The sequence below is a fragment of the Apiospora phragmitis genome (assembly GCF_038363925.1).
Source record: "Apiospora phragmitis strain CBS 135458 chromosome Unknown utg000014l:1.0-1827420.0:1.0-1829600.0, whole genome shotgun sequence".
NCBI lineage: Eukaryota > Fungi > Ascomycota > Sordariomycetes > Amphisphaeriales > Apiosporaceae > Apiospora > Apiospora phragmitis.
This window is the reverse complement of record NW_027117414.1, coordinates 641946-664931: the sequence shown is the minus strand read 5'-3', so window position 1 is coordinate 664931 and position 22986 is coordinate 641946. Positions and strand designations below refer to the sequence as shown.

At 54.3% G+C, this 22986-nt stretch overlaps 9 protein-coding genes across 9 annotated transcripts; 4 read left to right on the top strand and 5 right to left on the bottom strand.

Annotated features, from left to right (window-relative positions):
- Positions 1-384: 384 nt before the first annotated feature.
- Positions 385-1189, top strand: PG994_014841 (uncharacterized protein; the record flags this gene model as incomplete). Its single annotated transcript, XM_066866250.1, has 2 exons — positions 385-430; positions 588-1189. 2 exons carry the CDS (start codon positions 385-387, stop codon positions 1187-1189), a joined length of 648 nt encoding a protein of 215 aa, XP_066707926.1.
- Positions 1190-1348: 159 nt separating this feature from the next.
- PG994_014840 (uncharacterized protein) lies at positions 1349-2122 on the bottom strand (the record flags this gene model as incomplete). Its single annotated transcript, XM_066866249.1, has 1 exon — positions 1349-2122. The coding sequence occupies one exon, from the start codon at positions 2120-2122 to the stop codon at positions 1349-1351; it is 774 nt and encodes a 257-aa protein (XP_066707925.1).
- A 619-nt stretch (positions 2123-2741) lies between these two features.
- On the bottom strand, positions 2742-3899 carry PG994_014839 (uncharacterized protein; the record flags this gene model as incomplete). The annotated part of the gene is made up of 1 exon (XM_066866248.1): positions 2742-3899. One exon carries the CDS (start codon positions 3897-3899, stop codon positions 2742-2744), a length of 1158 nt encoding a protein of 385 aa, XP_066707924.1.
- A 1282-nt stretch (positions 3900-5181) lies between these two features.
- PG994_014838 (Serine/threonine-protein kinase svkA) lies at positions 5182-7275 on the bottom strand (the record flags this gene model as incomplete). Its single annotated transcript, XM_066866247.1, has 4 exons — positions 5182-6783; positions 6841-7008; positions 7095-7162; positions 7224-7275. 4 exons carry the CDS (start codon positions 7273-7275, stop codon positions 5182-5184), a joined length of 1890 nt encoding a protein of 629 aa, XP_066707923.1.
- A 1930-nt stretch (positions 7276-9205) lies between these two features.
- PG994_014837 (cytokinesis protein cyk3) lies at positions 9206-13290 on the top strand (the record flags this gene model as incomplete). Its single annotated transcript, XM_066866246.1, has 4 exons — positions 9206-9280; positions 9352-10593; positions 10616-11007; positions 11031-13290. The coding sequence occupies 4 exons, from the start codon at positions 9206-9208 to the stop codon at positions 13288-13290; spliced, it is 3969 nt and encodes a 1322-aa protein (XP_066707922.1).
- A 2058-nt stretch (positions 13291-15348) lies between these two features.
- Positions 15349-15920, top strand: PG994_014836 (uncharacterized protein; the record flags this gene model as incomplete). The annotated part of the gene is made up of 2 exons (XM_066866245.1): positions 15349-15740; positions 15860-15920. 2 exons carry the CDS (start codon positions 15349-15351, stop codon positions 15918-15920), a joined length of 453 nt encoding a protein of 150 aa, XP_066707921.1.
- A 657-nt stretch (positions 15921-16577) lies between these two features.
- PG994_014835 (cystinosin) lies at positions 16578-17565 on the bottom strand (the record flags this gene model as incomplete). Its single annotated transcript, XM_066866244.1, has 2 exons — positions 16578-17296; positions 17418-17565. The coding sequence occupies 2 exons, from the start codon at positions 17563-17565 to the stop codon at positions 16578-16580; spliced, it is 867 nt and encodes a 288-aa protein (XP_066707920.1).
- Positions 17566-18965: 1400 nt separating this feature from the next.
- PG994_014834 (uncharacterized protein) lies at positions 18966-19730 on the top strand (the record flags this gene model as incomplete). Its single annotated transcript, XM_066866243.1, has 2 exons — positions 18966-19575; positions 19651-19730. The coding sequence occupies 2 exons, from the start codon at positions 18966-18968 to the stop codon at positions 19728-19730; spliced, it is 690 nt and encodes a 229-aa protein (XP_066707919.1).
- A 947-nt stretch (positions 19731-20677) lies between these two features.
- PG994_014833 (uncharacterized protein) lies at positions 20678-22911 on the bottom strand (the record flags this gene model as incomplete). Its single annotated transcript, XM_066866242.1, has 4 exons — positions 20678-21209; positions 21313-21407; positions 21462-22652; positions 22723-22911. 4 exons carry the CDS (start codon positions 22909-22911, stop codon positions 20678-20680), a joined length of 2007 nt encoding a protein of 668 aa, XP_066707918.1.
- Positions 22912-22986: the final 75 nt, after the last annotated feature.

Below are 22986 nucleotides of genomic sequence, written 5' to 3'. Positions count from 1 at the left end.
CAGGGAAAGCAGTCGCAGCGAACGCAACGCAACGCATGCAGCAAAGCAAGACTGACTGCTGACTCAGGCGAGGTGTGCCGCGAGTACAAGTAAAACTGCTGATCGGTTGTTATCTCTTCGCCTACCCTTACCTTACATTGCATTTACTTAAATACATGAGCGAGGGGAAGAGAGAGAAAAAAAACACATTTTCACTGCCGCAGGGAAAATACAGCAGTAACCTGACTTACCTAGCCAGCCAGGCGAGGAAGAAAAGCGTGTGTCGCCCGGACGTTTCCCTTGCGAAAAGATGTGAACTTGGTCCTCTTCATCCCTCCATGTAGCCGATCCGGGGAGCTGAAGTTTTTTGAAAAGAAATATATAACTACCTCGCAAACTCCAACCATGCCGCGCATGAAGACGGAGCTCACTGCCGAGGACATCGATGTTGGTAAGCATCCATTTTTATTTACTAATTGCTATTAATACCACATGCTATCCAGCCCTTTCGGGGGTGAATCGCGCAGCGGGAGAGAGAGATATATTTATAAGGTATGTAACTTTGTAAAACAACCACCCTGGACTAACCCCGAACCACCACCCTTTAGCCCTCCATGCACTCGACGCCATGTTCGGCGAGTCCCCGCTGCTGATGAGTGTCGCCCCGATCCGCTTCATGGTCGTCGGCGGCACCATGGCCGTCAAGTACTTCCAGGTCCGCTCCATGACCAAGGACGTTGACTACCTCACCGACCCCAACATCGACTCCGACAAGATGTACCGCGCCGAGATACGCACGGCCGTCCAGCGCGTCGCAAACCAGCTGGACATGGAGGAGGACTGGTTCAACGACGAAGTGAAGCTCTGGATACACGCGCCCAAACGCCTGGGTCTGTTCCTCGAGTCTGTGGAGCAGAACATCGTCATCTTCCAAGGAGCCAGCATGACAATATACGCAGCTCGGCTCGACTGGCAGCTAGAGCGGAAACTGCGCAGAATTACCAATGGGAAACAGACAGCCCAGAGCAACAAGGATATCTCGGATGCCGTAGCCATCCTGAGCTATCTCAAGGGGGATGGGCCTCCGCTGCGTGCTGCGGATCTAGAGGCCATGAACTTCAACGGGTTTGAGGGCTCGATGTCGAAGGGGGTCAAGAAGGTCAAGGAGGAATACAAGAAGCGATTTGAGGAAGACGGCATTGTTGACTAGCTTATACCCCCGAGTTCTGAGATCAAGACTGAGGTTCAGCCCCCGCGCCAGATGCTCGTTTGCAGTCGGATATGATCATGCAGCAAGGCTGCTTGTTGCCGAAATGATGCCGCATGCGGATTGACTGGATCATCCGCCCAAGTATCGGTACAGTGATGTTCAAATTGTCCTGAACCCTCGCCGAGATGCGCTCGATATATTAAGCCGCTTCCAAGGATTGGGCCTGACCGGCGCGTCGTTGCACTCGTCTTCGTCCTCCGAATCGCTCTCTCCATCCGCATCCAGGATCAATCTGTTCTTCAACCTGGGCACTGTCGCAACCCAGTCTGGGCAGCGATAAGGCACAAAGGGAGCGGGGGTGCCGTCGTCAGCACGCTCCACGGGGGGCGCGCGGCGGCGCAGACCCCACTCCAAGCGCCAGTTGAAGGCCGCGACGAGCTCTTCAATCAGAGCAGCCAGCACGGCTCGACGCTCTGGGTCGCCATGTTCGCCTGGATCCTCGATCTGATCCAATTGCCACTTTGTCGGCTCGCGGTGTTTCCAAAAATACTCGGCCTCGTAGCCTACAAGATTGTCGTCGAGGCCACAAAAGCACTCGTACATGCGGTACAGGGAGCGCTGGGGCGTGTCACGCCACCGGTAGATGGGCATGAGCCGGTATTCGTAGATGTGCTCATACCGCTCGTGTATGACTTCCGGGTGGTCTCGAAGAAACCGCGGGTTGTCCGGGAGTTCTGCTGGCCATTCCCAGGGGTAAAGGGGCCAGAGGAGTCGCAGCAGGTCCAACGTAGGGGTGGTTGAGCCGTTGTTGGCCAAGATTCGCAGCGATCGTCGAATGCCAAAGGACGAGTACCAGGGCCCGCGCCACAGGGACTTGAACCTCCAGTAGTGAACGAGGATTCTCCGTCTGATGTAGGAGAGCCAGGTTTCCATCGCCCCGAGAGTGTTTGCAAGAACTTGCCCCCCCCAAAAACCGAGGGTCAAGTTTTGGCGGCGGGGTCAGGCCTTCTTCCAAGGGCGAGATTCTCGTGAAGGTGCGCGACGGGTATTTGAGTAGTTCCGGCCATAAACCAATAAATACCCAAGCTCAGACGCAACCGCGCGCCCGATCACTTGTACACAAAGTCCAGGTCCATCGTGAATAGCGGTGGAGTTTTTTCGGACTGATGTCACCCAGTCAGGGAAATAAGGATGGATGGGAATGGACCGTGCCTCCTGTCAGATTTAGTACTACGGGGAAATTTGTGGCGCTCGACTGTGGCTGACGAGCCGGGGGTGGGGGAGGGGACGATAGTGCTGTCACCTAGAGTACTAGCCTGCTAGCACTACTACTTCACTTATGTAAAGTTGAATACTACATCACTTATATACATACAGACCTATATATACTCCAGCCGCTCACTCAGTATGTCACGCCAGTAGAGACTCGCTTCGTTTAGCTGAAGTTCCTAAGGTTACGCAGGCGTAGCTGTTGATGCGGGCATGCCTCTCATTTGATCAATCTCGAAACTCTCTACAAATATGCTACCAATGCCATACATAGCTCCAATCACTAATAGGCTCTTCCACTTCTAAGCTCTTCCCCAACACCCTCATCTCCATCTGCTGTCCTGCGATCGATTTGCAACCTCTTCTCGAAATACTCACCCGCCGTGAACTCCTCGTACTCTTTGCCCTCTTCCCTGAACCTCTCCAACACGCTGACCACCCCAGCCTCGTCCGGGCTGTAGAAGAAGGGGATCGAGTACCTCTCCTCGCCCGTCATGTTGCGCACGCGGTGAACGGTGCTCTGCCACCGCCCGCCCGTGAGGAACTTGAGGAAGTCCCCGATGTTGACGACGAAGGCGTCGCGGTCCGGGCGGGCCGGGACCCAGACGCCGTTCTGGTTCAGGACCTCGAGCGCGGGTACCGCCGTCTCCTGCTGGCACAGCAGCGTGAAGAAGACGAAGTCGGTGTGGGCCCCAATACCAACATCCTCGTCGCGCGTCTGCGGCGGGTAGTGCAGCGCGCGGATGTTGGTCATGGGGAACCGCGTGACCGCCTCGAACGCGTCCTCGGGCTCGCCCAGCGCCAGCGCGAACACCCGCAGAAGCCGCGCCGACAGCTGCCGCAGCGCCGCCCAGTAGCGGTACACGGCGGGCCGCCAGAACTGCGCGTCCGCGTGGCCCGGCCACTGGTTCCGCGCGCCGCCGCCGCTCGCCGCCGCTGCCTCGGCCTGCTGCGCCGCGATGGCCGACCCCGGCGCGCACTGCTCGGCGTCCAGGGCGTCCTCGCCCATTAGGAACCCCTCCTTGAGGTCGCCGCGCGTGGCCGGGTCCAGCTTGGTCGAGAAGAGGGGCTCGTAGCCGCGGAACTTGCGGTTCCGGCGCGAGTGCGCCTCCATCTTGACGTCCAGCGGCAGCGCGAAGTAGCGGCGCATGGCCGCGAACATGTCGTCCACCGCCACTTTGTCCATGCCGTGGTTCGTCGCGTAGAAGAATCCCACGTCCCGGAATGCCGCGTCGATCTCGGACGCCAGCGCCCGGCGGTCCGCGAGCTCGGTCGAGTAGAGGCGGCCCAGGTCGATGCGTGGCAGCTCCGTGAACGTGGGTTTGGCGTCCGCGCCCGTCAGGATGGGCCGCCGGCCCGGAACCCCGCCTTCGTGGTAGTAGACATATTTCACATCATCCTGGCCAGTGGTGTTCGTGGTTATAGCAGTTGTTATGGACATACTGGACGAGACAAGGTAGAAGCTAGAAAGGGGCGTTGCTTGGGAATCACCCAGATCTACGCATTTACTAATAACGAACCTTCTCTACGAAGAATATATGCAGTCATAAAAGCAGAATGATCGTTATCGAGTGTTGCAATCTGTGGCGGGGAAGCTCCTCTCGGAGTATGTAACTTGCATAGCACGGCCAATAAGAACCTGCATGGCCTGCAATCTTCGCATAGGCGCGGGAGACTCGTAAAAGCTGCAGATCGACGACGCCATATGCAGTTCGGACTGGGAGTTGTTATTGAAACGAGCACTTTCTTTTTCCAGCCACGAGGCTTTTATATTATAGTCTGGAAGTATTCTGTCTACTCCTTTTAGTAACAGTCGCCTCAATCATGAAATAAGAACGCTTCATACAAGTGATCTCGACTTACAAGGTTATACAAGGACCATTACGCAGCCCTATTATTTCTGGTCATATTAATGTCATAAGTCGACTTATCGCCAGTTGGCCCGTTGCCAGTTATACTGCAATATCGCCGACTCTCCAGCTACTGCTAAAGCTTTGGTAATCAACAACTTATTCGAGCGAAAGGTAGAAGCCAGAATTAGGCTGAATTGCACGCAGGAGTTTTCATAAACAATTGAACGTCCAGATGATAGCTTGCGCTGTCCAGCTAGCCCCCTACGTAGGTAGGGAGTAGGAAACCACCACACCTGCTCGTCCCCCGGCCCCTTTTAACGCACATTCGACGAGTATAATATTAGCAAGCAGTTCTACCCCTTCACGTGATGCGCAAATTGGCTATCATTCTGACTACCTAGCCGTAAGGCCTATCCATGTGACGCGAATCTAAATCACCTAAATAACCGTCCCCCTGACATTTCCTCCTGTACCAACAAACCCTATTTCGCTGAATCATCATACAAGAAGAAAACAAACATACATTAACATCAAACGCCGTCGCGATGCCACAGGAACTGAGAAAAAAAGCGGCCATAAGAGTCAGGTGGAAGCAGCGAGTGGCGAAGAAAACAACCAACAGATCATCGCCTTCGTCGTCGTAGCTCATCACCATTCTCATGCGCTATTCTCCAGAACCCCGTGATGCTCAAATTAGACTAACCACCGTAACCACCACAGCACCCAATATTTCCCCATCATACACATCATACAATCGAGCGAACGTCACACCTATCGTAGAGGCTTGCTTGACCGTCCCCCTTCTGCCGTTTCTATATCACTTCCGTGGCGAACGACTACCACTTCCGAGGTCAATTACCTCCTCTCCAGTCACAGCTCCGGCCAGCGCATGCGCAGTCCATTAACCCAGGCACCATAGACCAGATCGGTGATCTTCTTGCTGTGCTCCATTCCAGGTTGCGGTTCACGACCAGGATATTTTGCTAGGAGTGCCGCCTTCTCCCTATCGGCAGGTTTCCTTGGGCTCCCATTGCCTTCCACGGCGGTGCTTCCCCGTCTCCGACGGTGGCTCTCGAGGTGGGGGTTGTTGGATGCGAGTACTAGCTTGGCAGGACTTGGAACTTCTTGCTTTGGAGTACTCTTGATTATCACCGTCCCGGATTGCGTTCCTGAATCTGGCGACTTGAGAGGTGTCGTGCTCTGAAGGAATGCGTTGGACAATCTGTGATCCTGAGTCATGTTTGCCATGAGGTTCTGCATCATGTGATAAGCACCCTCGGGGTCGACTGCATCAAGGGCAGCAAACGCATCCGAGAGTTTCGCCAGTGCTTCTCGCTTCGCCAGTGCGGAGGTTTGGGCGTGAAGCTCACTCAGAGCGGGGTCCACAGCCTTGGAATATAATCGCCGTCCCAACATGGCCTCCTTACTGTTTGCCTCGACAGCATGAGGAGTCTTATTCTCATTGGTGAAAACATCATTCGAGTCGGGCCATGAGATATTACCAGAAGTAGAACTATCGGATGGTACTCTTCTAAAGAGACGTTGGGACGATCCAGAGTTGCCAAACGACAGGTCAGTCTGCAATGGCTTCCTAAGCGCAGGGGCAGGCGGCGGCCCGCGGACAGATCCAGTCCCTATCATCTGGGCCAGAGAGGGCTGCCTGCGAGATGTAACCCTGCGTGCAGTACCACTCGCGGGCGAGGAGGGCTGTAGAGGACCGTCTTTGAGATCCAGTCGGCGGAGGGCATCCTCGGTCGCGAAAACCGACGAGGGCCCTCTGGTTTTAACCGTGGCTTTTCTAGACATGACCGATCTGACCGTGTCAAAGACCCATTCATCCTTCTCGTCTTTCGTTGACATGGTCTGCAGCGTTTCTTGGTAGACCGGACGGCTCCTCTTCTTACTCTTAGTAAAGTCGTAGTTGCGCCGGCGTTCAATCAACTCCTGTAGTGCTTCCACCTTGCCGGCATACCTAATAAACCGGTGCTTCAACAGCTCTTTAGCGCTAGGTCGGCGCTCAGGCTCCTTCATGAGACACTGGCTGATGAAATCTTTGAAGTCTTTGGAAAAGCTACCCTCAAGTCTAGGCGGAGCACTCTTAGGGATCTGAAATAGAGCTTTCATAGGGTGTAGGTTCGCATGAGGCGGCTCGCCGAGAGCCATCTCCATAGCGGTAATTCCCAAAGACCACAGATCGGCTTTGTAGTCATAGCCATTTTGCTGGATCACTTCTGGTGCCATCCAGAACGGAGTGCCAACGAATGTGTTACGCTGCGACTTGATGTTGGTGAGCTGGGCAGCGACACCGAAATCCGCCAGCTTGACTTTGCCTGTTTCTGATAAGAGAACGTTGGCCGCCTTGATATCTCGGTGGATCTTGCCCTCGGCATGGAGGTATTCAAGACCAGTCAAGAGCTCACGACAGATGATGGCGATCTGAGATTCGCTAAAGACGGACGGCTCAGGTTTGAGCTTTACAAGGCCGATGTCAGTGCCTGTCCAATTACATGAGGCGAGTCGCTGACTTACCAAGTCTAAACATGAGCCACCGCCGAGATACTCCATTACGATCCATAGCTTGCTTCCTCGGAGGAAGCTGGCTTTATACTGGGTGACATGGGAGCTGGCACAGGTGCTGAGGACTGAAATCTCAGCCTGAATGTCCTGGATGTCATCATCTGTTGATTCGAGGTCGATCTATTGGCGTTGTCAGTATGGCGTTGTGGTGGTGGTTGTGGTGGTGGTGGTGGTGGACGGAAATGGTTGCGATCCAGGCGACTTACATGTTTGATGGCGACCACTTCGCCGGTGGCCTTCTCAATACCCTTGTATACTACTCCAAAGCTGCCACCTATAGAGAAGAAGTGTTAGTACTATTGTTAATTGAGGCCAAAAGGTGTTGAGAGACGTACGGCCAAGTTCCTCCAGGACCTGGTAGTGGCTTGCGATAGCCCCGTCTGCCATGTTGTCTCAGATGCAAATGAATCCTAGATGCGCAGTAACTGCACAGCAAAGCAACAATGATAGAGCTGGGCTGTCGTGCCACAATGGCAGCAAGCAGGAGCAGCCGAAAAAAGGGAGAGCGCGACCAACAAGATACCACTTAACGCGTGACCGGTTGAAGACGTTCACAAAAGAACAGATGCCAACAACAATCAGGCGGTCTGCATGAAGGTCGGGTGTGATATAATAAGGTTAATGTGGTGGTGGTTGTGGTGATGAACGGGCCCTGGCGACGGGATAGCCCAGCTCTAGCCGGGTTGCTGGTTGCTGGGGGAGCCAGGGAGTAGGTGAGAAGCCAGGTTCCTACATACAGTAGAGTAGAGCCTGGGCGGGAGACAAGAAAGCTTGGGTCAATTGGGTCATCCAGGCCCACCGAATCAACAGACTGCCAAACAGGGCATGACAGATCGGGTGGTGGGACACTAGCTGGGAAGTAGATGGACCAGGATCTAGGTAGTACGTCGTACTGTAAGCTGCAGGCCTGTTTTCAGCTCTCTGGTCCTGCGAAAGTTTTCCTCTTGCGACGGCCTGACAACCTGCTAATCAATAGTCTGCTGTCTTGCGGCTCTACTACCATGTCCGCTGCGCTCATGATGAGTCCACTATTGATCCGCAGGTGTCTACAAGACAAAACGGGAAAAAGAAGAAGAGGAGGAACAAGTTTAGAACTCTGCGCTGTGCCGGGGTGCTTCTCCGAGATATTAGGCGCATCCAGCGCATATGGCGCATAAACAACATCCAAGACATGGATCAATGGCCGCCATACAAATTGAAGTCAACACTGCAGGGTTGCTGTTTTCCAGCATTCCAACACTCTGAAAAAATGTATCAGTTCTGCCGAAACAGATCTGCAAAGTTGTGCGTGTGTTTGTGTGTATACCCTCGTGACCGGCCTGCTACATATCAATTTCTATATTCGTACGTTTGTTCGTGTAAGATGCAGGTACTGCAATTTGCAGAGCACCCTGCAAACTGGTGTTCGCGTTTCAGTGAGTTGCTGTACATTCCAGTTGTATGTAGATGTACCTAGTGCACTCCTCTGTAAGCTCGTCCGTACAACTGGCTGGCCAGGCGCATTGAATGTACGCAGAGCTACAGCGCATGCTGCCCTTCAAAGCGAGGGCTCCGTGGAAGTAGTCACGATAATGAACATGGTCCGATGTCTTTCTGCTTCTCGCGACAAGTGAAACAGGTTATTGATAGGGCTTCCATCCTAACAGTCTGAGACTGCCGGCTGGATGGGTGCGACTTTAGCGACTGTTTGTGGGGGGAAATGACGAAGATGACGAAAATAGGCCCTGTTCGGCTGTTGGCGGGTTGTCCAGTCAACTGTCCCCTCTGTTTAGGCCGGCCACGGGAAGCTTGGGCTGCACCGTGACCCCAAACCACCTCGTCCCGGTCCTGGACCTTGCAAGTAAATCTTCCGAACTCCAGCTCCCCTCCAACATTGCACCAACTCCAGTCCAACAGGCCAGGAATGGGACTCTAGCTAATCTCCATCGCCGGCCACTACGACCGTACATCACCACCCAGCAGCCCTCCCAAAATTGCCTTGGTTCAATCGATCGATAAGTTGATGTGTTGGCGTGCACGTAGCACCGCTTACCCCGTTCACTCGTGTTGACGATCTATCTCGGTCAACCTACCCGTTCTTGATCCAATCTTTCGCTTCGTCAGTTCCACTCAATCGCCTCACCGCCTGCCACCACGTCCCAATCGCAACGCGTCTTGAAGCCCAACGACACCGACCCCGATATCTTGTCAAGCCACTTGGCCGAGTTTTGCTGAGTTTCTCCTTCGATTTCGAGCTCGACGCACTCTCTTGCGACACGCCCTTGCTGGCGTAAAAAACACATAATCATTCGGCCGACACGATAGGCCATACGGCGCCATGGTACCAGCGCCCCCGCAGCTTCCTACGCGGTTTCCGTGCTGGTGCAGAGCCGTCTACTCGTGGGGAGGAGAAGTAGGTTGATTGCCGCATAGTACCTATCCTATTTTTATTGCTCCTCTGCTGACTCGGCTTGTCCATTCTAGTCCCAACGAGACCTGGGGTTTGTCGAAGGAGACCTAATAGAATGCCTGAATGCCGGAGATGGGTCCTGGTGGACGGGAAGGCTACGGCGCAACAAAACAGTCGGCGTCTTCCCGTCCAATTTTGTCGAAGTCCTACCCGACAGCTTTCGTCCCGTTACCAGATCGACCAGCCCGTTAATAGCGAGTAATACGCCGAGTCCCACGAATGGCACGACGCACAAGTCAAAAAAGCCCTTCCGCAAACCGTTCGAGGCATACGCGAAGGCACCTCATTATACTACCGCTAAGCAGCCCGAGATCATACGGGATATGCCGGAGCGTCAACCCTCGAAAACGTCGATACAGCAACCGCCGAACTCATCACAGAGTTCCCTTGGACGCGCGCCAACCCCTTCAGGCGTACATGCATACGGCTCCCGAGCACCGTCTCCTGCACCACCTATAGACCGGCACGGCTCTTGGAATTCGAGAGCACCGTCTCCTGCACCGCCTGTAGACCGGCACGGCTCTTGGAATTCGAGAGCACCATCTCCTGCACCCCCTGTTAGTCGGCATGGCTCTTGGGATGTTAGAGGAGCGTCGCCTGCACCACCTGTAGGTCGTCATGGCTCTTGGGATGCTCGAGGAGCTTCTCCTGCTCCACCTGTAGGTCGCCATGGCTCTTGGGACATCAGAGCAGCGTCTCCCGCACCGCCCGCGGCGCGCCATGGCTCCTGGGACGCTAGGGCACCATCTCCGGCTCCAGCCCAGCCACTACGAATGTCGTACCACGGAGGTCGAGCAGCATCCCCTCAGCCGCCTCCTTTGCATTATAATGCTCGGGCACCATCTCCTCTCCCTTTCGACGACCACTACGGTGCCAGTGCACCATCACCTCAACCGCCTATGCACTGTGGTTCTAGAGCGCCATCTCCACAACCTCCGTTGCACTTCGGATCCAGGGCACCATCGCCTGCACCCTCAGCCTTTATACCTTATCGTCCCGGCGCCGCGATGCCGAAATCAGACTCGCCGCCTCCGCCTCCACCCCCTCCTCATCGTCACGCCCTTTTGAACCGTGGTGGATCCAATGCATCCTACGATAACCGGCCCCGTACACCAAGGGCCCCTTCGCCGTGTCCGCCGTCACCAAATGGAGATGGCTTTACTCCATCGCCCTTGAGGGAAGCTATGGATGGGGTTATTGAGTCTCTGAGTGCACTTGGCACGAAAAGTCAAGAGGGCCGAGAATCTCCTGAGCCTGTATTCGACCCTTGGTCACCAGAGTCGTTCGATATGGTCTCACATCGGTCGCGGTCGAAGCGCAGAAGCCGAACGGCGCGCGAGACGCGTCCCGCAGACGTCGATGGGGGTGGCATTACAAGACGAGGGATATGAGACGTACAGCGGTAACTCCTCACAAGAGAATACTCACTACAGCGGTTACGGTGAGGAGAAAAAACAGCACCTTCCCCAACTCAACACCTACGTGGACAGAATGGAGACCCGACTACGGAAGATGCACCAGCACAGTTCAAGCATGGGAGCTTTGGACAATGAGGACATGCCGCCACCACCACCCCAAAGAGAACACCACTTCATCACGAACGACCAAAATCTTCGATGGGCGAGAATGCGAGTGACAAACGACTTCACAGACAAAAGTCTACTTATGATGTTGGACGTCACATACTTAATAGGACCTCTACAACGAAGACTGTTTCGACGAATGCCTCCTCTGGAACTCAAGCTACTAACAATAGCACCAACACCCAGAGCACAAATAGGAGTCTGATGAGTGGTGTGTCTGCCAGCGGGATCAGCGCAACAAGTGCCGGGAGTCTGGCACGCAAGAACCGTAATCGTGCACGCAGCGCTTTGGGTTTTCGGGATGATGATAACGACGACCTGGACCGACCGAATACCCCTTTTAGCGGTATTTCTTACCATGCGAGCCACTCTTCTTCCCAAGTTCGTCCCCAGTCGCAAGCAGGATTCCGCGATGAGGGTATTGCTGCTGTTGGTGGCCTCGTACAACCCGGCAATGCGAAACCTAAGAAATCGAATTTCATTAAGAGGATATTGGAGGCGACAAAGACGGGTGTTGCTAGCGGTCGCAGTAGTCTTGCGACGGGGGCAGGGTCCGGGGCTTCATCGCCTATGTTGAGCCGTAGCACCCCAAACGGAGTAACCGCAATCTCGGGCGGTAGCGCCAGCAGTCCCCAGCTTGCACGGGACGCAGGCAGGGAAATGGGGTTGAGCAATAGCGGCGTGGACTGGGTGCAAGTCCGCCGGGATGTGAATCGATCCAACACTCTCAGCAAGAACGAGCGTAGTGAGCGTCGCGATCGATGCCAGATGTTGGATTATCCCGCCATCGACCCCGTGGACGAATTCCTGGAAAGCATCGAAGGTGGCGAAGGCGCGGATGGCATGCCAGTCCACGAGCCCACGAACTATCAAACGATCAACCTCGGCCAAGTGGACAAGAACTCACGTTTCATAAGCAATCTGCCACCTATGACTACTGCTGTCACCCTCGCCACGACTTATGTCTGCCGGCCGTATCGAAGTGATGTTCAGAAACTGCGAGCCATCTTTACTTGGGTGGCAGAGAAGATCAACTGGGAAGAAGATTTTGAGGGCGATGTGGACACCCGGAGAGTTATCCAGACCAAGAGAGGGTGCGCTGAGGAGTACGCGGTCCTTGTGCACGAGATGTGTGTCTCGGTCGGTTTACATTCGGAAATTGTCCGCGGTTATCTCAAGACCCCAGGAGAAATCCCAGAGACGAACATCATGCCTCGATCAAATCACTGGTGGAACGCCGTCATTGTCGACAACGAATGGCGCATCATGGATTGCTGCCTTGCTTCTGCGTCCAATCCACAGCGAGGTCTTTACTCAAGTTCAGCCAATGTCAACGCCGACAGCTGGTGGTTTCTTACTCGACCTTCCGAGATTTGCTGGACGCACATTCCCGAGCACCACTCTCAGCAGCACCTTTGCCCACCTGTCTCGCCTGAAATTCTTCTCAACCTGCCTGGTGCTTGCCCTCCTTACTTCCGCAATGAGTTGGCCATGGTCGATTACAATACGTCACTTACACGGATCGAGGACCTTGAGATGGTTCATGTCAAGTTCAATGTCCCAGCTGATATCGAGGTTGCGGCTGAGGTCGAGGTTCGCGCCTTTACCCGGGATTCGGACGGTGACTTGTTCGAGTCGGGCGATACGGTAAAGAAACGCGCGTTGGCTCAAGCGGAATGGTACAATGGGGTTAAACGCTATACGGTCAAAGCACTTCTTCCTGGCGATGAAGGCACGGGAGTCCTCAAGGTGTACGCCGGTAAGCGTGGCCTGATGCACAGCATCAAAGACATCCCGCATCCGCTGGCTTTTGCTCTACCAGTCATCCACACTGGCGAAAACCCTCCGTATGAGTTTGTTACAAGGCATCCAACACCGCACGCCCAGCGGCACGACATTTACGTCGTTCAGCCCCAATGTCAGCGTCTGGCTCTGAACAATACCTTCGTTTTTGCGATCCGTCAGCACCCCTCCTTGTCACCCAGCTCTTCTATGACACCAGCTACCAGTCCGGGAGCACCATCCCCGATTCCGTTCGCGCGGCCCGGCAGCGCGATGAGCATGAGCTCCTCCAACCCTAGTACGGTGAGCAGCAGTGGCTATGGTGGCGGTACGTCGGTAGGCGGGAAGAAGCCGGCCAAACTGGCCATCCAGACACCGGGCGGAAAGATCCTGCGTCTCATGCGCAAAGAGGAGCGGCGCGGTCTCGGCGTAGGCGGGAAGAACATAGGCCCAGAAGAGGAGGTCAGCGACGGAGGCACGTGGGAAACCATCATCAAGTGCTCGGAACGCGGAGTCTGGAGAGGCCTGGTACTCGCCGATCGCACGGCTAGGTGGTGTGTCTTTGCCGAGTGGGTTTGCATGGGCTAACGTTGGATGCCCCTCTCTTTTTCATCATGATGTCCCTTGATGCATGCATTGGACGACTCCTGGACGAGCAGGAGGCGTCTTGTTCTCTGGCGTTTGTATTTCTGCTGGCGGAGGCGGCTAGGTGACGTTAATAACACAGTACTACGGAAGCGTCGTGGCCGATAGCAGGAGAGGTTGCGAGCCTGATTGTTGACATATTTCCTCACCTTTTGCATGTTGTCGAGGCGTTTGGCAGTGAGTCACATGGCTTTTTGGGGGTTTTTGTGGGAATCATCTGGATGGGATATCTGGTTTACACAGGGACCTGATTTTGGAGGCAGCATCTTCCGGGGGCTCAAGGTTGCTAGGGCCCCCCCCCCACTCTCTGTATGGAATACTTGCATGTAGGAGTTTATATCCGCCCGGCGTTTGTGTATACTAATGTGTATGGAGACGGCAATGATTCCTGAATGGACAGCCAATGCAAATTATATTCATGACACACCTTGCTTGTGCATACTCTTCTTCTCTTTCCTTCTCGTGTTGAATGTGATTTGTAAAGACAAGCAGCCTAGCAACAGCATTGTTGGTACTATTCAGGCCAGTCGTTGTATGTAGAACAAGCTTGCGGAAGGTAGGCTGCCCATGACGTTTGCTTGGTAAATTGCAAGTCTCTGTAAACTTATATCGTCATCAGTATTGTTACGTTCATGGACAAAAGCAGTAACCAAGTATACTTGGCAACAAACGGGTTTGGCAACAAACGGGTTTGGCAACTAAGAGTAGCATCAAGCGTTTTGGCATGCTGTGGGATAATAAGCCATGTAACTATACATACTTACCTTATTAGTGATAGTAACCGGACAGCCCTATATGAAAGGACCCCGGATTGCCCCCCCCCCCCTCCCCCTTACTATCCCCCGCGGCGTCCGATGCCCCAGAAAGGTCTAGCTGGACGATGGGTGGATTTGTACATGGCTTGGAAAGTACATACAGCATTGAAACTGGAGACCGACAGGGTTTATCCAGTCTCCTCCTCCCCTTGTAGAAGCTGGAGAAGGGTCCTTCAAGGGTAGCCACGATCCTACTTCGGTGCTTCTTTTGGCTGGTCTCTTCCTCTTTCCACCCCACTCCGCTTCTCGACGCCACACCCGTCAATTTCTCTGTCAGTCCAAGATCAACCCGATGAGTGATTGATTGATCGAAACAGCCGACAAGGCCATGGGGCAGGTAGTAGGCAGGGCTGAGATGGAAACTGATCTACATAGTGCAAAAGTCCACTCGTTCCCGGATGCGAGGACCGAGAAATGAAGGCAACCTGAGGTGAGTACCTACTTATCTTGACTGTCGTCTTCCCAATGCCAGTCCTCCGAAGGATCTAGTCTACGTACGATCAAGCATGGTCATCGAAGGATTCGACGAGGCCAAGAACCAGACTTACAGCGACACGCGACCTCCAGATTGCTGGGAAGCGGGATGGCAGCCTGGCAGGTGGTGGTGTGACAATGCAACGACACGAGAGTGATGATGGGGAGGGAATGGGATGGCATGGCAGCATGGGAGCAGTGGTGAGGGGAGTATTCAAGAAGCAGAAATAGAAAAGCTACGTAAAAGCCATGCTGGTGTGCGGCCCAAAACTCAACACCCGGCCAGCCCAGTGATAGACGCGCGAAGATTCCTGGTCTATGCGGCGTGTAATTTGTATAGTGCATCCTCTTGCTGTGCCGCTTGGAATCATGGAGGTTGCTGTGCCGCAACTACGATGGGAGAGAGAATCGAGCGGATCCCGGGAGCCCGCACTCGCTGCCGACCGCCGAGCGAAGCAGGCAAGCTTCTCTGCAGGGACTGATATATGCTGGATGAAGGAACCCTTATTGTTACATAAAGACTAACGGTTTGCTCTGTTGCCGGCTCCGTTCTTTCAGCCGGACAGGCTCATGAATATTCTTGTCCATCGACATGACCCCTTTCTGAACGCCGCTCTATAATACATCCTCATCCCATCAGCCAAAGGGGTCGTCGCCTACGGAAGTTTGAGAGGTTATCGACTATATCTTGAGAAAGAGAGAGAAAGTCACGATGAAGGCTTCCTATTCAGCATCCATCCTGGTCCTCCTCTACGCCGTCCTGGGGCTCGCTTCTCCCACCGTCACCGTTGCGGCTCCGGGACAGGCTGCCGCCACGAGCGACGACGGCGAGAGCGACGCGAATGACTTCCTCGCGCTCGTCAAGGGTTGGCAGCACCGGCGGGCGAGCGGCTACTACCTCCTAGCGGACGCGTGCGGCGACGTCATCACCGAGTACCACGAGCCGCGGCACATGAAACTGGCCGGCTGCAACGTGACGCAGTGCACCGACGAGCTGCGGGACGACGAGGCCGAGACCATGTGGAGGAGGGCGCCGTCGACGTGGTGCAACGGGCCCGCGATCCGGTCCGCCGACCCCGTTACCAGCCTCATGGGCCACCTGAGGTGTCTTGCTTCGGTACGCCTTTCTCCTTCTTCTTCTTCTTCTATTTCCGGGTGTCGACCGAGAGAGGGAGATGGGAGAAGAAAAAGTGTTTGGACTCACAGTTCATCTTTTACTATAGTTACCACATAAAGCTCATGACGACACACCAGGAGCATGTCGGACGTGTCGGCGAGTGGTGATGGAGAAGCGGGTACCCTACTGCGGGCAAATGGTCGGGGAGGTGTTACGGCCAGTCGATGAAGAGGCCACAGCGACAGAGACACTCGGAACGCGCAGCGGGAGGCGAGCTAGAGGTATCGACGCAGCTACGACGGGGACGACAGATGGCAAGGAACGACGGGCGAATATGGCGGCGGGAGACAGCAATGTTATCAAGGGATGCCCTATCATTTACATTTACTATGTTATTATACCCACATGTATTACATCTATGTGTTATATAGCAAATCCCGAGGATGGAAAGTAAAACCGTTCTGTCCACAATAAATAAATACTATAAAACACTTACGCGGCATGGCATTTGTTATTACTTCGCAAAGGATACTCTGATTATCTTGGAGAGTATAATAATGTTCATGTAATGATATGACTAAATCTCAGGCAGTCCTCACTTCCGAAAGGAGCAAAGGGCGTAGGTACGAATCGACCAAACATAACTACTGCGCGGGGAGGTCGGGACGTGAAATACTGAACGAAGAAATGGCGAGCTGTTACAATATTTGCCAATCAAACCGATAAGGGCTAAACGACCATATACATGACATGTGGTATCTAACCCTTTGGAAAGCCGAGAGTTTTATCCCTGAAGGCATCTAAAGTCTCTAATAAGCTGCTTCTTAGTCTAACCTTCTGTCGCGCGCCGCATCGCCTCTCTCCAGCAACGAGTCCCGCTCGCCGCCGCGGTCATCGCGCTTGTCGCCAGCGCCGCCGCTCCCGTTGTCGTGCGAGTACAGCACGTAGTGCTGGGCCATGAAGAAGACGTCGTACAGCATGCTGACGTTGCCCAGGGCGAACTTGACCGGGTTGCCGGTGATGCCGCTCCAGTCGCGCTGCAGGTACGAGTCGACGCCCTGCTGCGCGATGCTGAGGGTGCCGCCGCTGAAGTCGAGCAGGATCTGCCAGATGCTCCAGCCCTTAGTGCTGCGGTTGCGGTAGTTGGTCAGCAGCTGCGGCGCGTACTTGATCAGCGTGACCAGCAGCTTCGCGTAGGAGATGGTATAGACAGCGTCCAGCCAGGCCCACGAGGTCTGCGGGTCCGCGCCCGGGTCGGCGCCGGCCACGACGAACACAATGACGCACACGGCGAGGATCGAGCCCGCAGCCACGGCGACGATGCCCCGCGAGGGCCGGGTGCCGGGCGCGCGCTCAAACCCCCAGAGCGAAGGCAGGAAGTACTGCGACGTGGTGATGGCGCAGAGGACTACGGCGTGCGCCGCAAAGACGATGTCATTGAAGGCGACAGTGGGTGTCAGGCCGTGATTCCGGGCCGCATACTGCGCTCGGATCACAGGGGAGTAGTAGAAAGCCATATTTGACGTCAGATAAGCAATGAATCCTGTTCATTTCGTCCTCGGGTTAGTTAAATTTACCATGCGACAGGCATGGTTGGGCCAAATCCCCTCTCCTACTACCGAACCAACATGGAGCGAGATAAAAGGGGGAGGGTGTTTCCATACCAAAGACATTAATCATGGGGAAGTCCACGGTGGTGCCCGAGGTCGAACGGCGCCTCCGATTGAGCAAGGGCTGGCTGTAGAAGGAGGCCGACCAGCACAGGGTGTATACCCAGCCGAAGGCGGCGGAGACGAACTCGAGGAACAACATGATTGATTCCCGAGACTTCCAGGGGTTCGTCTCCAGGAAGTGTCGAAGGGATGATAATGAGGCTGTTGTTGTACTTCTTCTTGGCAACAATATCCTTATCGTCGCAGGGTGATGTAATGCGATGCTCACTCAACTCAACAATCAATCACGACATCACACACACGTTGATTGATGAGTAAGGGAAGAGCTAATGAACCCTGATAACGCTGGCCCATGTCGGACCGGACGGCGCCGGCAGCAAACCAAAAGTTAGAACCATGTGTCAAGTTTTTCTAGATCTGTTTTAGAGTGGTACTCGGGTACCAGAGCTGGAGGATGGACGGTTGATGGTCTAGGCTTGTTGTTCTGGGCTGAGCTGAAAACGCGAACAGGCGAGACGGGCGAGCTAGCGAGGTAGCGAGAAGTGCTTGTAGCGGTTCAGGCACTGTATGCGGGCGGACCCGGACTGGCTGGCTGCGATAAGATAGGGATTCCCGTCGCAAATCACCCCATTTCAATTAACGGCCCAGCCTTACAGCAGCATTTACAGTGGGGGGCTTCGGGAGTCTTAGGCGCATATTCGTATACATACCGTACTGGCGAGACGGGCGAGACTGGGCGCATGCAGGGTGGGCAGTTGGGTTTCATCAAGATAGATTGGCCTGCATCTCTTGCTGTCTAGAAATCCCTAGACCGCTGCGAGCTGCAGATTACTCAAGCCATTCCGGCCGGAGACCGCCTTTACCACGTACATGCCGAGCCATCCCCGTTTGGGCTTCCTTAACAGAGAGTCAGACTGGCCCAAGAATACAAGCTGCCTCTCGGATGCGATACCGTATCTCTCTTCTGCAGAGACAGTTCATTCCGAGTCAGGCATAAGGCCAAAGTCGGACGGAGTACGTCGATAACCATATACGTATCGGGAAATCTAGGGAGTCCCCGCTGCCGCCGCTTTGCTGGGGTGATTGGTGGACAACAACAACACCAGCAAAACAATGGAGATTCGATTTAAGGTGGGAGGAGGATCCCTGCCAGATGGGAGCGACAATTCATACTGTAGAGTTGCATGCAGCAGCGGCCAGTGCCTCGCGCTTCGGAGTCAAACCCCTGAGCCGCATGCAACGCATGCATCGCATCGTACGAAGATGTCTGCAATTTCAAAACAGACGCATTCGCGATTCGGGCCATCTGGCGATCGTGGTCTCACGCTACGGGAAGAATCGCCTGATGCTTGAACGACCTACTGCGGGTCTACATGATATATATATACAACCTTGTAATCCCGTCTCACTCAGACCTATTTAGATACTGCATATTTACCAACCAGACCAAACAAACAAATACAAACATTCATCGATCTCATATTCGATATTACTTATCTACTCGACACACATCGCAACATCCACACATCATCCACCAACATGGACCACGCATCAAATTCCCCGACTCTCATGGGCCTGCCGGTAGAGCTGAGGCTGGAAATCTACTCGTACCTCCTGACCGTACCCGAGGAGGACGACCACAAATCCCCCTCTGATTCCACATCATCATCATCATCATCACCAACAAGGCCGCCGATAAAGCGCAACGCCTCCTTGTCCTCGTCCTCGGCCTGCTCCACCCCGAAGCCCGTGGAGCTGTACCCGCAGATCCTCCGGGCCTGCCACCAGACGTACGACGAGGCCGTCGAGCTGCTGTACGCGCGCAACAAGTTCGCGGCGCACAGCAGCCTGCTGACGACCTTCCCGCGCCTGCACAAGGGCAGCGCCCCCGTCGCTGCCGCGCACCTGAGCCAGCTGATCCGCCGCTTCACCCTGCGCCTGCGCCTCGACGTCGCACCCACCTTCGACGCCGCCCAGGCCACCGTCCTGCTCAGCGGCCTCGACGAGCTCGACGTCGACGGCTGGCAGGCCCAGTACCTCGGCGCCGACATCGGCGCCCTGCGCATGCTCGAGGGCGTCCGCGGCGTCAAGCGCGCCCGCGTCTGGGCCGGCGGCTACGAGGCCTACGCGCACTGGCTCCAGAACAACAGTACGTTATTTATACCCACCCCACCCCCCTATGAACCAGATTAGAGAGAGGGATGCTGACCAAACTCTGCTACAGTGATGAAAGGGATAGGCGAGCCTATGGATGAGTTCCACGAGGACTCTGACTCCGATCCGACATCAAGCGAGGACATGTGAAATAAGCAGGTGAAATGTACGCCTGTGATTTCGCCCCTGCTCTTTTCTCTTTTTTTCATCTTTCTGCCGGAAGCAGCGCATGGATACCCTTCAATTTGTCTGTTTCGCGGTGCCGTTGTAAAAATCATTTTTGGGAGCGTTGCATCATCTGGAGTTTGGGGGAAACAAAATTTGGGAACAAGAGGGCCGGCGTTCACAGCTGTCTGCCCCCAGCTTACGCATATACACATGCTGTATATGAGAAGAGATAGACTCATAGACTAATCGTAATGATTGTCAATTAGACTTCAAATGAAAGAAACATCTTTTCTAAGCATGTCGAGCCTTTTATTTCGGTCTATGGGGGTATTCAAAGTCCAGCCAAGCCCCCTGATCGGGGGGCGGCGGTCAACCAATCCCTAACGACCACCAAAGCTGTCTCTGATTCACAACTCTCAGACGTTCATATCATCCCCCGTTAACACAGACCATTCTCCAGAACCAAGCAAATGAGCACTCTATGATGGACCCTTCTTCCAATATCTGCACGTCTGCTTCCAGATGTCTGCAACTGAACTCGGCGATATCTACTCAAACAATCATTTCAAAGAGAAAGACATTTGCAAAAAAAGGCCACTCAACAAAGCAGCCTAGTAACCAAAGCAAAAGAAAAACAAAAATCAAGCAAAATGGCCTCCTTTCCTTCCTCAACGCCGGTATTTTCATGCAAATGACGTTGTTGCTCGGTCTATGTCAGAGCCTATGAGACACGCGATGCCTCGTTAAAAAATCACGGGGGTGGGTTCATTGCTGCATCAAAAGTGATGGGATTTTGCGGGCTCGAAAAATGTGGCAGATCCATGGATTGATGGATCTGAAGGCCATTGGACACAACCAATAGATATGTGGTGGAATATTCCATCTGGGGTGTAACTGGACGTGACACTGGCGATTTAAAGTTGGACAGTTTACGCCTTGGCATTTCCACCAAACATGGTTGGCATAGACTTCCAAGTCTTGGCGTCGGGCAGTCTGAATCGTCCAAAGTCTTCGTCAAGGTCCAGAATGATCTTCAGCGCATTGCGACTGCGAGCATGAGGGGACGCAATGTCCTTGTCCTTGATGCTCGAGACGACCTCGGCGACACCAGTATGGGCCTGTTCAGGTTTAGCACTGCCAGGGAAGGGCAGGACGCTCTGAAGGACTTCGTAGGCGGCAAGGGTGAAGCCAAACTGTGGCGATGATCGGAGAATACGGGCAGGGCCACCCTTGAAAAAGGCTTGGAAGCCTTCCTCTTTCATGATGGTCGACGCTGCGTGTCGAAGACCTGTGTAGCTTGTGTCACCCTTACGTGCCTCAACTTGCAGTCGGGTCTTGATCACATCGCAGGGGGTCGTCAGGTAGGCAGCAGGCATGCCGGCAATGGCACCGGCAGTCAACAGTTGGAGAACACCAAGTCTCTTGGTCGGAGACTCGCCGAAGAAATCCCGCTTCAGATGACTGTAGGTGGGGAAATAAATAGCCGAAAAAGGGGACGTCGCGAAGCAAACATGCACTGGCTCCTTTATAGAGGCCTGCCAGACCGAGGTTCTTAACAATCCACATGGCGGAGCGCTTGCCAGCTCCATTGGCTTCCTTGGCGACCTCACCCTGAACTTGCAGGCGGATCTTGACAATCTCGAGAGGATTGGTGAATACCTAAGTCATACAAAGGTTAGCCATGAACTCATCGCAATAACTGAGAAGACTTACAACTTGACAGCCTCCCGCACTACCGCCAGCCAAGATCTCAGCCCAAAGATTGATGTTTCCAGTCTTCTTGTCCGAGAAGTGGCCGCGAACCAGATCATTGACAGTAAGCTTGATGGCCTTCTCGGGAGCAACACCAACCAGCTGCGGAAGCACTCCAGAGTACAAGCCTCTGAAGCCCTCGTTCGTGATGACTTTCCTAAAACAATCGATGGAGTTCTTGTACAGGCGTTGACCCGGGTCGGCACCTCGCTGGTTCTGCATCCGTGTCTTGACCAGGTCAACGGGATAGACCATGAAAGCACCAAAGGCACCAGCAGCACTGCCGAGCATGAAGTTATAGGCCGAGGCGAGTACGTTATGCACAGCATTCTGCGTTGCTGTCTTGGTCTTGGCGAGTGCCTCGCCATGTGGCTCCTCCGAGTAGCCGCGGTATCTCCAAGATGGATCAAGGACCTTGGCGAAATCGAAGAGACCGAGTCTACCAGAAGGTTCGTCGAGACTGGCGAAGTGGAACAGAATGTCGGCCTCCATGGGAGTGAAGAGGGAGAAACGTGTTATTTTTGCTGCCTCGTTCAAGAACTCCGTCTTGGTGATCTTGCCGTCCGAGCTCTTGTCGCATGCTTTCCGGATGATGAGCTCTACCAGATCCATCTCCTTGATCATGTTCTGGAACGCCCGCACATTGGCATACGAGATCTTGCTGCCAAGAGAGATGTTGCATAGAGTCGACAGGTTCTCCAAGAGATGGTCGGAGAGCTTGTGCTTGGAGGTCTCACGAATGATGCGCTCGAAATCCTCGGGCTCGATGTAGCCGTCGCCATCCTTATCAAAGAGAAGGAATGCTTGTCTGATCCGTTCACCCTGTAGGCCACGCAGCATCTGGGAAAACTCGTGGTAGGTGAGGGTATGGCGTCGCGTCTTGTCGCCGATGTACAGCTTGGCCCATTGACAGTCCCAATCGAAGGGAATGCTGTCTGGACCCTTGTTCAGCTCGCAAAGACGTCGGAAGTCCTCGTACGTAACGTTGCCTGTGCGGCCAACGTCGAAGAGGCGGAAGGCGATCTCGTACTCGGCATCGGCCTTGGCCAGCAGATTATTGTAGGCTGCCCAATCGGATATGGTGAGCTTGCCAGTGCTCTTGCGGTCGGCGACGCGGAAAAGAAGGCCGTACTGCTCGCGCTTGATCTTGCCCTAGTGGAACCAAGGGGTTAGAAGTCGTTCCGGGCTGGTTGGCGAAGCAATTGCTTTCATGGACACTTACATAGTCTTCATCCTGCGGTGCGATAGCATTGACAAACTCGTCCTCGCCCATGTAAAGCTCACCAGATTCGGGATCCTTGACTGCGTGATTAAAAAAGTAGGCACGAGTCTTGGCCGAGAGCTCTACGGGCTCCTCAAAGCCCAGCAGGGACTCTTTGACAGCCTCCTTCACCGTCGTGGTAGCAGACATGGTTACCGATGGGGAGTTGACAACGAGCGGGAAGTTGCAAGGGAATCAGAGAGGGAGACGTTCAGTGCTTGCTGG